This window comes from Poecilia reticulata, chromosome 7 (assembly GCF_904066995.2).
Source record: "Poecilia reticulata chromosome 7, P_reticulata-male-v2, whole genome shotgun sequence".
Lineage (NCBI taxonomy): Eukaryota > Metazoa > Chordata > Actinopteri > Cyprinodontiformes > Poeciliidae > Poecilia > Poecilia reticulata.
Genome location: NC_088836.1, coordinates 30,097,946 through 30,115,163, shown reverse-complemented (window position 1 = coordinate 30,115,163; position 17,218 = coordinate 30,097,946). Strand labels below are relative to the sequence as shown.

The 17,218-nt window shown below is 37.6% G+C and overlaps 1 protein-coding gene across 1 annotated transcript in view; it reads right to left on the bottom strand.

The window, feature by feature from the left end:
• The window catches only part of LOC103467882 (CDK5 and ABL1 enzyme substrate 2-like), a 39,071-nt gene that overhangs the window by 15,017 nt on the left and 6,836 nt on the right, over positions 1-17,218 (bottom strand). Inside the window, exons 2-3 of the mRNA XM_008414610.3 lie at positions 8,162-8,257; positions 1,441-1,518 (exon numbers count right to left, since the gene is read on the bottom strand). Coding sequence (XP_008412832.1) covers positions 1,441-1,518; positions 8,162-8,257 — 174 coding nt within the window. The remainder of the gene's footprint in view (positions 1-1,440; positions 1,519-8,161; positions 8,258-17,218) is intronic.

Below are 17,218 nucleotides of genomic sequence, written 5' to 3'. Positions count from 1 at the left end.
AACAATAAAAAGCATTCTGATTCGGATTGTAAAACGTCATTTAAGATAAACAACGCTTAGCCTTGTGGTTGGGGACAAGTAAAGCCTGGTGGCCCGCCAGGCTTATAAAACACTGGTGGAAACCCTGATATGTTTAAATAAACACTTCTGATTTGTACGGAAGATCCACTCGAAGTAAAAATGTCTCCGCCATTGTATCTATTCCTCCTGCTGAATGCATTTACCTCTGTGTGCAAATGTTTTGTTTTGCATATTCATGAAGACAGACACCAGGATGTACACACTAAACGTATCAATTCTCGTCAGTTTGCTTCGTTTTGCCTGTCGTTTGTAGATCTTGTTTATATAAGCAGAGACCTTTAGGAGATCAGGCTCCAAGACGTAAACATGCATATTCGCATTCACTTTCCACCCAATCTGACTGATTCAGTTGGGGTGGTGCAGAATAGCTGCAGCTATGCAGCTATTCTGCAGAGACAAATACGTGACAATTTTATAGCATCTAGCTGGTGGAGACAAACCCCAAATGACTTGCAGCACTCAGAAGGTTTATTTATTTATTTATTTTTATCTCAAAGCCATTTTGAAAACCATGTCCAATGTTTGATGCATCTTTGTAGGTCTACCACATCCAATTTCAGTTCGTCATTAGTAAAAGTGAAAAACTTCAAGGCACATGACTCATTCTGCAAGCAACTGAGAAACATAAAGTCAGGATTTGTAAGATTCAAGACAACAAGCTAGGAAATGTAAATAGATTGCACATTAGAGCATCTAAAACCAGAAGTGGGACGTGTCTGTGCCTGAAAGGTCACAGAAACCACGGCGCTGAATCCTTCCAGTTCCAGATCACAGCCGGAGCTACTTGATAAAATGTGAGGTCTGAGCTCGTTTCCTCTGTGGGTGAAACAGAAAAAAAAAAAACAAGAGCGTCTCATCTGCCTCAACCACCGTGTGTGTGTTCCAACCATTTCCACGTTTGCATCTGTGTGTGTGTGGGCAGTAGTAAGGTTATGATAATTATCAGGTTGTTTTTCTGTTGTTCTGCAGCATCACACCAACGAGACGTGATGGCGCGCAAAAAGATATCAACCTGAAACAAAGTGTATGAAGATCAGAATGAAGTTTACTTAACACCTCCTCTGCGTCTGTATCTCAGCGTCTGTATGAGAACTAAGTGGTATCTTTGAGGATGTTTATGTGCGATTATGTCGCCGTGTTTGCGTCAGTCATCAGGGACATCCAAGGTTAACTCAGATGGCTTCATGTCAGCTTTCCAAACTGCTTCCTCTCTCATTTTCCTTTGTCTTGAAGTAGGAAATGACATCTTCCAGTTTATCTCCTCCTGTGGCCGGCTTTCTTTCTCTTCTTGAACCCTTTGTCTCTGTCCCCAGTCCTTCAATCTGCTGAGATTGATTCTGAATGAAGTGTGTTGATTACCTGAGGTAGAAGCTCTCTCCGTACGGCAGGATGGAGAAGGCAGCACACAGAGACCTCTTCGCACAGATGAGCACGATCCTGAAATGCAAAAAAGCCCAAACCCAAACCGGTTAACATCTGTCCGCTTGGTTCCATTTATAAGAGCAGAACCGAGGCTCGGCTGGGCTGCAGGATCTCAGGGGAGCAGCGGCCGTCGTTATCTCACAAAAACACACACAGACAATCAACTCTGAAGCACAGCTGTGACTCAAACAGCTGAGATGAGAAGCTCTCAGCAAACACCATGAAGCATCTGAAAACTGAAATAGTTTATTTATTATTTCACTCAATTTCTGGACATATTTACATGGTAAATTTATTTATCCATCCATGCTAGTAACTCTGCACCCCTGCAACACTTGGGTAATGTAATATTTTAATATTACGAAGAGAAATGTGGCAACTAGTCCAAAAAATTACAGCAGAGCATGCAATAAACAAAACATTGTTTAATATGGGCCAATTTAAGAACAAAAATTAGTGTATCCTAAAAATCTAAACATATATCCCAATTGTTGTTATTGGCTATTACATCAAATTATTAATTAAAACACATTATTAGCTTATTAGGAGGATGGTAAATATGTTTGATACCTTGAATCTGGTCATTTTAATATTTTCTGTGCCAAAGAAAGAGGGAATCCTTTAGGTCAAATTGTGTTTCAACCAATTTCTTTTTTGTTCCACACAACATTAAAATCTCTCCTGGATATTTTAATATTTTTTAATATTATCCCAGTTTATACTCACTTCTGATAGTTTTTAGGTCTCCTTCAAAAAGAGTTAATCCTTCTCTAACACTAAAACGTTTCACAGGTTCATCATATTGTTTGGCACATTGCAGTTGTACTTTGTTATAATATCATTTTAAAGTTGTTTAATATCTGTGCTAAAGAGTCTCCTCACAGTCTGCTAACTTTCCAAATAAATATGTGTTGTTTGGGGAAACAAGGGAAGTTTCTGCACCTCCACCATCAGTTCCAGCCTTAATGTTGAAGAGGATAAACTGTCAGGACAAGGAGCCGAAGATCAGTGGATGTTTCTATATAAACTAGAGATTGCTTTCAGATATATTCATCTGAAAATCATAAAGCACTTTCAGCTGATTGGACTGATATCCTGAAGGTTGAAGCTGTTTCTTTATAAATTGAGTTCCAAATCTTATAAAATGAAATAAAATGAGAAACCCTGGTGCCTCATTCTTTCTCCTTCAACTTGACCCCATTGCTGAACACGACCTCAGGGCTTCATTATGATGTAGTAAAAATCACATTCTGCAACATGGTTCGGTCTCCCAGCAACCAGCCTATCCGCGCAGCCTGGAGGTGTGTGCTTCTCCTTTATTCAGCAGGACTGTCAACCATGTAAATTAAAGAGCAAAATTCGTGAGCATGGTTTTTGTTTGGAATTGTTAATTTCAGCTACCTAATGAGTTTATTTTTCTTGCAGTGCCAGAACATCATGCATTTTCATCCACAACGTCAAAGATTGACTATAATTTACTTGGAGAACTGAGCTGTGTGATAAAGCTGGTGTTTGTTATCAGGTGAAAGTCTTAAAAATAGGGGTGGGTAATATGAACATAAAGTTTTATCAAAATATTTAGTGGTACCACTGTGATAATAATAAAAGTGATAAGAACTTATTACTTATTTTTTAGGTAATTGTATGGTTGTGACTGCATGATGCAGCAACCACAGCCCCCAAACGCAAATTGCTCTTGAAAAACATTATTTTTTTTCTTTAAGACATCTGTCACATACAGAAGTGTGATTTTTATCACACATTTTCAAACGTACTGATATTTATTGATACTTTTTTTTGAAAAAGCAATGGAGAAAATAGTAAAACTAACAATCCAGGCAGTTTTAGGAGGCTTCAAACATTATTTGTTGAGCTTTGTCATGAGAACGAGAAATTAAAATTGTAATTATAAGAAATTGATCACAATAAATGATCAACGATATGATAAATGCTCACCCTTACTAAAAATCAATTCATTTTGTGGGTTTTTTTTTAAAGAAGAAAGATGTTTTTCTTGCATCTTTGCCTTCGATATGCTAACTGTGACATCTCATCAGTGCTCCGTCTGGAGTGTGAGAGTGTGTGTATGTTTTTAAAGCATCTCCTCCAGAGGTCAAACCCCCGAGGAGCGCTGCTCTGGAGAAACATGTTTACACTCCCAATACTCAGGCTCGCAATTAAGAGAAGTGTGTGAAAACAAAAAACACATGCTAATCCGTTTCCAATATGCAGCCTTTGGGCAACTTCATATTTTCTGACCTTGTGTTTCTCTGAAACAGAGGCCAGTGTCGGAGTGACGCAAAACGACGAGGATGTCCACAAAATTACAAGCAGCCTGTTTTAAAACTGCTAAAGCGAAGCAGATGCTACGCTAAAACGCAGCCAGATCAGCTTTGAAGTTAATCAGAACGCTGGCAGAGAGAGCAGCAAATCTGCTGAAGTGGTTACATAAACTGGATTTAACAATATTCGCAAATTAAACAGAGATTTAAAGGAAACCTTGGCTAATATGACATGCATGGCTTTATGAGATTAGCGCTGACATTGGCTCTATGGATGAGGGATTAATGAAAAAATAAAAGATGCTTTGTTTTCAGATAGGCTTTTTTATCTCAAAGTGGACCTTCGACACGGTCGCCCAGCTTGTCTCTGATGATCAGTCAAGTACAGGAAGTCACCAGGCAGAGGAGAGGAAACAGCGGACCAATCACAACATGGCTGCTGCAGTCAGAACCCAGCTGGGGAGACCCCGAGTTCACCGAGCTGTTAGGACACATTTTATAACATTCAGTGGCATTATTACATAACTAACTTCATAGCATACCTCCAGATCTGAACTGGAGATCTGGAGGCTCAAAATGAAAACGCAGGACTGGGACTGGGCGATAAACCGAAATATAACACCAAAATTTATGGCAAAGATCGACGTCATTTTGCTCATGTCGGTATTCTGGGTGTTTAAAAAAACCCATCCAGTTTGTAAAAAGAAGTGAAAGAGATGGTAAGGTTGAGAAAATGGAGGAAATTTCAAATGTAGAGCTGGTCAAAAAGGACGAGGAGCAGATTATTCCCCAAACCATTTATCAATCATTGGACAACATTTTGGGTTCAGCAGAGATGTTGGAACATGGAAGCTGTTTTTATGCATCTAAACCTGTTCAGTTCTTATTTGTTTAATAACTTCTAACAAGTCCACCAATGTTATCCAAACTTTTTGGGCCAAAATTGGTAAATTAAAACTTTCAATCCGCAAAAACCAAACGTTTTGGGCCTTTTTCTTTTTTTTTTTTTTTAATGAAATATTTGCGTTATAAGACAGGCCCACAGTTTCTAACTTTTTTAGGGTTGATTATTTTCTTTTGTGGGCTGAATGATTTGAGTTGAGTAAAAGAAAGTCGCTGCTTGAGGTTCTAGTTCCTCAAAAACTAAGAAGATTGCAGAAATGTTGATAAATGGGAATTTTTACCTTATTGTTTTAAAGAAGATGTTATTTATCTGTAAAAAAAATTTTTTCTCTAGATATAAAAGCGTACATTTGCATGAACCACCTAAACTTGCATTGAGGTCTGGGGTCACACAAAAACCATCAGAAGGCCGTAAATGGCCCCCGGGCCGCACTTTGGACACCCTGAAGTACACATGTTATTTATTTATTCGCAGACGTTTAATTTTAAACTCCATTAAAAATAGTTTGGTGTTTTTATGAACCAGTCTGAATGGATATTAAAACAGAAATAAAAAACTAAAGAGAAAATTACACAGATCTATCAGAAAATATTGCTTTATTTTTTAAAATTGTTTAAAAAACAAGCTGATGTGCAGCAACAGGAACCACGGTGGCAACAAATCAAGTTGGAGGAAACTGAAAAATGAAATTGCAGCAAAAACAGAGATTTAATGAAGGGATTTATTTTGTAGCTCATAACATAAAATCAGAAGAAACAGAAATAATTGATCTCTCAATTCAACACAGCATTATGTTGAGTTTGTCTTTATTTTGGCTCCAGTTAAACCTTCTGTAACTCACTAAAGGTTAAAGAGAAGAACAATAAAGTCTAACGGGGGTTTTCCGTTTGTCAGGCTGAATTTCTGCATCATGTCTGAGAACGAGCCGAAGGAGGGAGCAATCAAAGAGCAACCAGACTCTGAAAACACCAGAAAGAAACAAATGAAATGTTTTTGTTGACTGATGTAGGTTTACTAACACTTTTCCTTCTGTAAAAAACATTTGAGATAAAGATTCATTTATTTAAGAAAGTTTTGATCCTCAGTTAAGGCAAAAGTTTTATGAAGGGCTGGGCATTTATCATGTTTATCATTTATTGTGATAAATTTCCTATAAGAATTCAGATTTATCGTTATGATGTTTAATTCCAGTTAATGATAATAATCTTGGCTGAACTACAAACACGTCTCAACGCTCCCAGCTGGACCTGTTTTTACAACAATCATTTCTCACTCTGATAAATTGTCCTCAGCTCGATGCCCAGGTTTAATTCATGCTCTCTGCAGGAAGGACGAGAATAGAAGCGAACACTTCAGATTGACAAAGTCCAGGCTTCCCCAGCGGTGCCACGCTTCCTCCTGTTGTCTTTGTCAGTGAAAATGTAAGAAAATGCAACCTTTATTTGAGTGTAGTTATTATATGATGAAGATACACACCAGGAAATTATCTCCTGACCCATAGACAACTTGTTTTCATTTTTTGCCATATTTTTATCTATAATTTACATCATAATCCGCTCTAGAAAAGGTTTCCTTGTTCATTACAAGAGAAAGTTAACAGTGGAGATATTTATTTCCAAACACACCTTTAATGTTCGTTGATGAAAAGCTCAATATTTGTCTTATCAAATTCCATTTAAAGTTAATCGAAATTTTTTTAAAAATGACACAGAAAAGGCTTTTTCTTGGCATCACTACCAAATAATTAGACCTGAACCGGAGGGAGAACAGTTCAGGTTCTCAGGTTAGCCCTGCTAACTAAACGTTAGCTGTGCTTTTAAAGCATGGACCAGTGCTCTTAATTTGTCAATTAGGTGTATTATGCATTTCATTACAACCCTTTCAAATAACTTTTTTAATGTTTCTTAAACACACCATCTCAGACACAGAAATATTTCAACCTGAGCTGCAAAGATAAAAGCTATTTAAGATTTTTTTTGTCCTCTCTCCATGCAGACACAGGAAATGACTCGACTGTTCTGCCTCCTGTCGCTTCTGGTAGCCTATCAGGTAGTTTTTCTCAGAGTGTTTTGATGTTCAGGATGGTCTGGTCTGTATGTCTAGTAGCAGCGTAGATTATTCCACAGCTTGCAAATACTCAGCATGACAGGAAAACAAGAACATGAGCCTGAAGCTGTTTGGCAAGCGTCTAATTTACACTTTCACACCTTCACAATAAAAGCCTCAAGGCATGCACTCTGCACTCTGAACATCAAGATTCATTTTTTAGATTTGAGACATAATAACTGAGATTTTCTAACAGGTTAACTACTAAATCCTGCATCTGTATACTTCCATAAATGCTTCACAGGTTTTCCAAGTGCCAGGCCACTGTCAATGGAAAACAGTGACTCACTGCTGGGAATGTGGAGCTCAGCGGGTTAAAAACAAACGCCAGATGTCCCAGAGCAGATCTGGATTTCTGCGGTTTCAACATAATTTTCTTTGGAGTAGCAGTGAGTGATTAGTCCTGACGATAACACTTGCGCATGCATGCCAAAATGCTTCCTACTGGTGTTTGTTGCAGCCTTCGTGTCATTTCTGTTTAAGCTGCACAGATATTTAGAGAGCTGGAGTGCCAGCCAGCTGGCCTGACCTTCCTTTCTATTGTTGTTGTTCTTCAGTAACTTCAAATGGCGTGAACAGGAAGGCTCAACATGCTGCAACACCTGGATGTACACTTGGCTGCAGCAGTGGAACAATGTTGGCTAAAATTAAACTTATACTTTCAAACTTGATCAAGGACAAGGAGAAACATATGAAAGCTTTTTAGGGTCATTATTGAAAGAAAAAATAAAAAGAGTACATTTCTTCCAAAATTTTGGAAATTTTGAGATTAAAAAGCCAAAGTTTTTTACTTTAGAAACGAGACATTTTCTAGAAGTTTTATGTGATTAATTTAAAAATGGCTGAGTTTATTCTAGTAAACTTGAGACTTGAAACTCAGCAATTTTCACGTTTTTAATAAAAAAATTCAGAAATTAATCTTGGAATTTTGGAGTTTGTTTTAAAACTCATAAATTGCCTTGTTTTTTCTAGAAAATTTCTGTGATTTTTCTGAGTTTTATTCTGGTAAATTTAGACCTTTGAAATTCAGAAATTTCTGTGCTTTTTGTAGAAGATTTCTGAGATTAATCTCAAAATTTCTGAGTTTCTTCTAGCAAATTTCTGACTTTGAAACTCATAAATTAAAACATTTTTACTAGAAAATTTCTGAGATTAATATAATTTCTGTGTTTTGGCAGATATTTTCTCTTTTTTTCTATATACACTCGCCCTAATACGCCGTCGTGGAAACATGTAGACAAACAAAGGGCAGAAAAGTGAACTGTGATGTACAGAAAAACTGGACCAGACTTTGTTTTTGCACAGGATTTCTATAATCTATAGGTTAAAGGTGCAAAACAATAATATGTTTCTGTCTGTGTCCCACCTGCTGCCTCTGGTGTCGTACTGCTTCATGTTTTTAATGAAGTGGATCTTCTTTGCTTGTCGAGGTCTCGGAGAACCACCAGAGAGGTTCCGAGTTCTGCAGACAGAAGAAACATAAATATTAATGAGGGGAGTTTACTTGTACTTCAGAGAAACCATCCGTGCATCCAACCAAAAGGCACTATAAGACTCCATCTTATTTGACTTTGAATAAACAATGTTTGAAGTAATTACAGCGCAGTAAATATTGACCTGCAGAAACGGAGCTGGTGTGTGTGCTGAAGGTCAGGTTGCGTTGCTGTGTTGACCTTATGGATTTAAAAACGACAGACCTCACCATGAAAGCAGGCCAAGGAGCTCAGCGCGATGACATCACAGCTCTTACATAACACTGACATCAGCATTAGTTTGTCTCGCCTACATGACACCTGCACTTGGGTGCAGCAAGCATGCAAAATTTCAGAAAATACACAAAACGTTTCTATTCCACGGCTCTTTAACTCACTGATGACAACAACAGTCATCGCAAAAAATGTCTTTATCATTTTAAAATGAACATGTTTTCATATCTGCACAGATTTTCTCATCTGCTGGTCGTTTAGTGACGATAATGGATGATATTTGAAAGCAGCAAGTTAATTACCTGCCCAGGTAAATGTAATGCATGTTAAATCATAGAAGAACCTCCACTTTAAATAGCAGTCATCATCAGTAGATATGAAAATTTGGGCCAATATTGATACATAATATTAATATTATAATGATTGATAGCAGACATTTATCAATATTTACATTTCCCTACCCTTTCAACACCATAAAACTGATAACTAACATTGCATCTCTCCTTCAGTTTAACATGACCAGCCTCCTCCGCTCCTTCAACATGAGCACAAACAGTAACAAGATGGACATGAACATTAATTATACATATCAGCCCAGTGTCATTTCTGGTACTAGAACCAATGTGTCAAAAGAAGATAACTAACATCAGCTAATACCGATGTTAATGCTGATATTTCATACATCTCTCTACTAACAGACTAGAAACAAAATTAGCAAAAACAATAAGTAAAAGATCTGTAGAAGTAAAAATACAGATGAAAATAGACAAGACAGAGCATATTAAAAGAGTAAAACTTAAGGTTTTTAAATATAAGAGGCATCAGATGCCATTTCCGTCAGCTAAACTGAGGTTAAGGCCTCGTCCTTATGGAAACATTTTCTTCTAAAACAGGAAAGTTTTTAACAATTTTTGCAAAGCTTCTGCTTGGAAACAGCATTTTAGGGCAAAAGTTTTTTTATTTTTTATTTTTAAATGCTCCAGTTAATATTTTCCTTTCATGTATTCATGTGGACAGCGAAAAAATTATTTTATGTGAAATGCTGATGCATTAGCCCAACCGCTAACCTGACCTCCGACCCCAAACACGTCATATGTAACAACAACGATGGTGGATTACTCTGAGGTTATGGAGGAACTGCAAAAAGTTTAACTTAGTTGTCTGTTGTTTTCTTCTTGTGTGCATCACTAACCGTGTGGGTTTCTCAGTTGGTTATTGTATGACCTTTTAATGACTTTATTGTTGTGTTTTTATTATCTAACGCACTCTGAATTGCCTTGTTAATGAAAGGTAAATAAACTAGAGAGATTGAGGCTTTATCCACATGTCCAGTCTCCATGTTTAGCAGCACCTTACAGATCTGAGGGAGTAAAAATTATCAATATATACCTCTGAAAAACATGAAAAACCACTTAAAAATGTCAGTTTCTTGGATTTTTTATACTTTTTGTAGCTACATGTTTGAGTAAAATGAACATCGCTCTTTTATCCCACGGACTATTGACAACATGTCTCCAAAATTCACAGCAAAAATTTTATTTATTTGCAAAAAAAAAAAGCAAAAAAGATGCAGTGCTTTAGACCTCAAATGATGCAAAGAAAAAAAGGTCATATTCATTTGGAAATAGTAATACTTGTGTTTTAACTCAGGAAGGGTTCAGAAATAAATATTGGTGGAATAACCATGAGGTTTTCCATGGGGTTCAGTGCAGTGATCGCTTCATTTTTTCCCTGAGCTACTTTACTTGAAAACTGTCTCGAAACAACAATATTATCATTTATCGCTATAATTACTGGAACAATTTATCATCCAATAACATTTGTTGTCATGGCAGGCCTAGTGGTAAGCTTCCTTTAAAACAAACTCATGCTATTTTTATCATTATGTCACTTCCAGGTTGTGTGAAGGACCAAAAAAAGACTGAAGTCATTTTAAATGAAACGCTTTTACACACATACAGACATAAACACACTCGGCAATAGCAGATTTAAAACCACAAACCCCCAGAGTGAAGCCCAATGGTTACATGACTGTGAATATGAGCGTGCACACACACACACACACACACACACACACACACACACGCACACACACACACACACACACACACACGCACACACGCACACACACACACACACACACACACACACACACACAGAGGGAGCATCTGTTGCTGTTTTTCTGGGACTGACCTGCTGATTCCACAGCACATGGACTTTAAATCACTGTTATCACTGCTGCTCACTGCCTGACTCACTAATACATGTTTATTGGGAGTGTGTCTGTTATTCAGCCGGAACATCTGGGCACTGAGATGTTTCTCATCAGACACGCTGGATTTCAGATTTCAATGTGACGCCCTACCCTCTGCTGGTCTCTCCACCTCCCAGACATGTTATTACAGCACATCCATCTTCCTCGGGGAGAAATATGTGGAAACTCTGTCTCACTGGAAACCCACTTAAAAGTTTAAATTCATGGCAGCATCACACTTCATAAAATTAATTTATAACAAAATGATGTCAAATCAAGTTTTGGTTTTGCAGCTTTTTCTATGGATGCTGCTGATATTCCTGTGTCAGGGCAGCCAGTAGCCAGATATTTCCATTCCAATGATGATTAATAATGAACCGTCTCATTTTTTGCACTTTTTAGAGCATTTTGTGGTTTAGTTTTGTCACCTTTATCCCAGTAAAATCAGCTGATGTTTAATCCTAGATTTTATAATGTTAATGTCAAATCCTTCGCACCGTTTCTATGGTTTAAATACTTTGAATGAGATACAAGAGACGTGCTGGAGAGAGACAGGAAACTAGGATTAAAGCAATTCTATGATGATACTTTTGGTTTTGCATTTGTGTGTTGACACTGAAACGGTTGCATTTCTACTTATGGTTCTTACATGTCCATACTTTGGCACATACATAATATGAACCAAAAGTCAAAATGACTGACCTCAGGTTTGAACCGGGCTGTTTTAAAAATTGGTAAATAAATATTTACATACCAGTGTAATATAAATGTTCTCAATATTCATGTCAAAAGTTAATTTTCCAAAGATGGATGGATGATTTTGGTTGGTGCTTCAGATGACGGACGGATGGACAGATGGACGTCAAACCTCGGTTCTTTCATAGGTTTTTTTTACTGGTACTTTTCAGTTTCTTAGCAGAAACCAAAGACCAGGCAGTTTAGATCCAGATGCTCAGTAAATGGACCAGCAGAAGCTTTGTTAATTTTGAGTCCTTCATATAAAAAGGGAACAGGAAGTGGGTCACGGTTCTGACTGCACACAGCCTCGGTGGAAGCAAACAGGATCCAAGGACGACGAGGGAACAGAAACAGTTTTTTCAAGCAGCCTTATCGAGCAGTGCTGGAAGCAGCAGAATAGACATGACCTCATCACTAAGCTCGCTCACACAATGTAACAGCAAGTTAAACTTTATCATTTCAGGAATGTGCATCAGCTGCAAGATGATAAGAGAAGAGATGCAGCAAATGGAGCTGAAGACATCCTGCTTCACCAGCTGACTCATGCAGCGCCATTAGCATCCAGTTTAACATGTTTAGTTTTGTCTTTTATAGAGAAGGCTTATCCGTCGAGGGCGTAATTACTTTGTTTTTATTTCATTTTTTACAGAGTCTTAGGGCGTTTTCACACGATAGTCTAGTAGATTGGGAAACAAATTGTGAAATTTGTTACATTTTCAGCTGGTTCTCTTCCACATTGCACTGTGTCAAACAAACTAAACCCTTCGAAAAACCTGTTCATCCCGTCACCTGCGGCGGCGCTGCACCAAGAACCACTCAAGGAAACAACAAAAATCTCTGAGCGCAACTTTCTTCTTCTCTAAATGTAAACAAAACTGGAGTCGTATCAGATTTGAGAGGTTATAGGACTTCTCCCGAAATGTTTTCCACTAGCACTACATTCTTGTGTTTAATTTGGTTGCATTTACCCAGAATGCTCTGTGCTACGGTCTGCTTCCTGCTTTTGGAGCGGTTTCTGGTCCGCTTGGTGTCCATATATACATTGGAAATGCACCAGAGTTCACTTCAACTGAACTGAGACCTATAGGTTTGCAGAGGACTAGCGTTCATCATTTTGGTCCGAATTAGAGTTTAATGCCGCGTTCACGTCTCCCCAAACGAACCGGACTTTCTACGCAAATAAACTTGAGTTTGATTAAAGTGGGCCGATCAGAACATGACCAGAATTATTTTTAAGCTCCAGTGTTTACAGAAATGTAGATCAAGTGGTCTCCACAGGGTAAAAATAAAAATATCTTCAGTAAAAATATCCACTCTGATTGTACATTTTCAGCACTATTTAACCAAAATAATCAATTTTAAGAATTTCTAACTTTAGCATCATAACCTCATTCACATGATGGAATATTCTCAGCATTACATGTTCATGGGAACCATTAGGCAGAAAATCCTGGAGCATTACTGGATGTTTCCGATGTGTGGGAATGTTCAGAGATCAGCAGCTTTTGCTGCTAATCAATAAGTATGATGATAGTCATCATAATAATGCTACTTATTACAGTCATAACATCCCAAACTGTCCAAGTCTCAGAGTTCATTTCACCTTAAATGACTGCAGTGTTTATCCAGTCATTTAATTTTAGCCTGTGCCCAAATAAATACCCATCACTTTCAGAAAATTGCTGAATAGTGGTCAGAGTTATATTCAGAGTAATCACAGCATTTAACTCGCTGCTGGCAGCCGCAAATAAGAATCAGACTGGATGAAGCACAAAACCAATCTGCAAACACAATTCCTATCATCAAGCTGCCAGAATGGTGGGTTTATCATCGCAGCAAATGCTGCTCTGTCCCCGAGTGAGATCACAGACACCAGTGCTCTCCCAGTCATTCTAAATCCGTCCCAGTATCTGAGCCGTAGATCTCCAGACTCATTATCACAACAGTCTGACCAGCGTCCCACTTCCATGAGAACCAGCCCGCTTCACGTCTCTGGGATGTTGTGGAAACTTCCCCTCTGTGGGAATGGAAAAATCCGGTGGGATAACTCCCCTGATGCTCGACATGATGGTGATGGTGGCTGTGGTTCACATGAAGAACTTTGTGACTGTGTTGACCAACATCCTGACAGGAAGTGACCTTTACTGTACAAAGATGATGAAAATCCCTGAATACAGATAAAAAACAATCTGAAACACCAACACAAAACAGTACATTTCTAAGGGAATAATTTCATAAAATTTGTGTCTTAATTTCCAATCACAAAAATAATGTTGCTGACAACATATTGGCTATAAACAAAAAAAAAATGTGTCCAAATTCTGGTTAACAGTGATTGATGTGTTGGGGAAAACTTGAATGTTTTTAAGCCAAGTTCTTCCTCAGACCTGAAACACTATAATCTTAAAATTTTAGACTTTTGAAGAAAAATCTGACATTTCTAAAGAGGTTCAGACACCTTTCACAAATCCAGAGTCAATTAACCTAAACTCACAGAACACATGTTAAAAGCTGAATAATTGACAAGTCATATCAAAAGCGAACATATGAGCAAAGTCAGAAAGTGAATGATGAGGCTCTGCATGGTTGAGCTGAACTTTAAAGCAAATTTTTGAAAAGACAAAGGAAAGAGGGAAGACAGGAAAGCAAAATTAGGAAATGTGTTTCATGTAGCATCAGAAATAATACTTAATACACCATAATACTGAAATCTGTAGAAAATATGAATTCAGACGAATATCAGTTGCTTTTGATGTCGTTACTGTCATCAGTCTGTGTGAATCATGTAACACTGATGAAGTGCTGCAGGATTTTTAAATTAAAATCTTAATTAAATGCTTAACAGAAAAGGGAAGGACAGTTTTTAGTACTACGTGAAACTATTTTGCTCATAACTCCAATAAAACAAGATGCCAAAAGTCAATAGTTTAAAAAAAACTTTTGAAGATCTAAATCTGCCAGGGGTGTGAATAATTATGGCTTCAGCTAAAAATAAATCTACTGATACAGTGGGGTCATGTTTGTGGGTCTGAGATGATGAATTGAGCCGCAGACTGATTTTACCCGGTTTGAGGCATGATCTGTGCACTATCACTAATAATAGCTGCTGTTTTAATGGATTTACAGCCTAAAATAAAGCAGCAAAAAGACACTACAAGAGTAAAGAGCTTTTTATAAATGATTTATAATGTTTTGTTTAAGTGGGAGGATTGACATTCTTGTGTTTTCTCATTATACCCTTGTAAAACTCTGCTCAGCGCATGTTTATAATAAAAACTTTAAATTATAGCTTAATTTCCAACTGAAGAACTTAAATTCAGATCTTAGAGCTGCGACTGTTAGGCTGTCACTGCACAACAAAGGACACATTGAATCATCCAGGAAGTCTAAGAAAAGCTGTAATCGTCTTATCAAGGTTACAATCATTTTCAGTTCTTCACTGCTCCGTCTCCCTTTTCTGTTTTTATTGTAAAAATGTCAGCTTTGATGTCCCGTTCGTGACAGCCCAAACATATTTTTAGAACTTCAGTTTTTACAGCTAAAAACAACCACAGAGACATAAAACAAATGTTCTTCACTGAAGCCTGCATCACCATGCTGCCAGTCTGGAGTAGAGCTGAAAAAATAAAGTCAAAATAAAAGCTGAGCCCCAAAGATGATGCCAAACACGTGCAGCTGATGTCCAAATCATCTAAAGATGATCACTGCTGCTTTCTAATGAGCTGGTAGCCATTTCTTCCTCCACCAAACCAAAGCAGCACACCAGTTAAAACAACACAGACATTTTAATCCGTCTCTGAAAAGCACAGATTACCTATTATGTTAAAGCCCTTCCAAGGCTGGGAGCGATATTCCGCCCTTTACATATTGGTATTTGTTTCAAATGGGGTATGAAATCCGATTTTATACAGTATCGTTTCTCCTCACAGCCTCTCATTCTGGACAAACAACTAACTTTCCATTTCCAAAAGCCATGGCCTCATTGTCCCTTGAAGTCGGCTGAGCGTCCTACAGAGGAGCAATTTGCACTCTAGAATTAACATTCCTGGGCCATTTTATATTTAAGCACAATCAAGCCAACAGCACAGTCTGCTGTTTAATGTGATGCTTCCATTATATGTCATTTCAGTAACTATGTTTGACTTGGTGTTAAGCTCCGACACCAAAAAGGGCAAAAAGAAAATCACTTGTGATTTTTTTCTGGGTCAAGCACTCCAACATGAAAGTGGTTACTTGAGTTGAAGCTATCAGAGTGCATGCAGAAACTGCTGAAATAGCTCCAGGCTCTTATCTGTTATCCCATTTGCAAATGATGTGATTTTGTTGACATCTTCAAAACACAGTCAAGAAGTTCACAGCACAGTGGAGTGACTAACTTGGGGTCGTGTTGCCAGGTTACAAAATGGAGTTGGAGATAGAAAGGAAGCTGAAGAAGCTGAAATCCTAAGGCATGATGCTATTTGACACACTATTGCCTGGCGTTTGTAAATCCAGGAGTTAAAATGTATTTTTCTCGCCGCTGATTGCCTGAAATAAGGATGTTAGCTTCTGCAGTACTCTGCTAAGGCTGTTTCCACTGTGTGTATTAATGCACATTTAGGTATATTTGATGTATGAACAAATAGTCACTTAGTGACCTTTTCAGAGGGGCCCCAAGCTTTGGCAGATTTTAGCAATTGGTGAACAGAGGTGGTCTCTAACCTCGACAATACTGCAAGTTCTCTGTATTAGCAATTCACTTAGTGATGCATGATATATTGCCATTAACATAGGTTAATCATCCCTAATGTCACTGGTGTTACCTGTGTGTCATGTGAGTGAAAGCTGTGTTAGAAAGGAGTGAAAGTTTCAGAAAGAAAGCATGCCTGTGCTTGTGTGTGAGAGCAGAGAAATGAGGCTTGGCTGTTTTCAAACAGGAACACACACCGAGGCATACAGATGATGTCAGTCAGTTTCTAGCTACCCTACATTTATCTTATGAACACAGTAAACGTGCGTTTTCAGTGAAGGTGTGTCTGAGCAGTCCAGTGTTTAATCCGATAATTCACCACAAATGCATCTAAATGACAGGATGAGAACTCAGGACATTAGTCACCTTTGAATGAGTATGGATTGTGTAACACTTTAAAAATGAACACATTATTTAAAAAGTATTCTGTTAGAAACATACAAGGAGTTAGTTTATAAAAGTAGTCAATTTGGATTCTGCCAAAACTGATTAAAAAGTCAGGAAGGGAGATGCAACTATACAACCAACTCATAAGATTTACAGGACCTTAACCGTATTTAAAAAATAAAAAATCTAAGAATCACCATGTAAAAGTTTCACCAATCTAAATTTAAAGAATCTGTAATGACAATAGAATAATTTTAGATTTTCATCTTGTTCTAATGCCACAAATTCTAGTGAAAAATGACTTTTTTCAAGTCTTACAATTACAGTAAAAGGTATTAAGATTATAAACTCTTAATTCATCTCTGCTTTTTAAATAATATAATACCTTCAGCTCTGGTTGGATCAGTTTTGGTTTTTGAGCAAAAGCTGATCAAATGTGGCCCAAATTCCTTAAGAAAAACTTTTTTTTTTTTCATAAGTTCATATCTGACAAATATTCCAGAGTATGAAGTACAAATGGTTATGAAACAAATTGAATGCAAACTATCACCGATTACTGTGGCGGTATTTTCTTAGTGTTTAAAAAAAATATTCTGTCTTGTTTGTCGA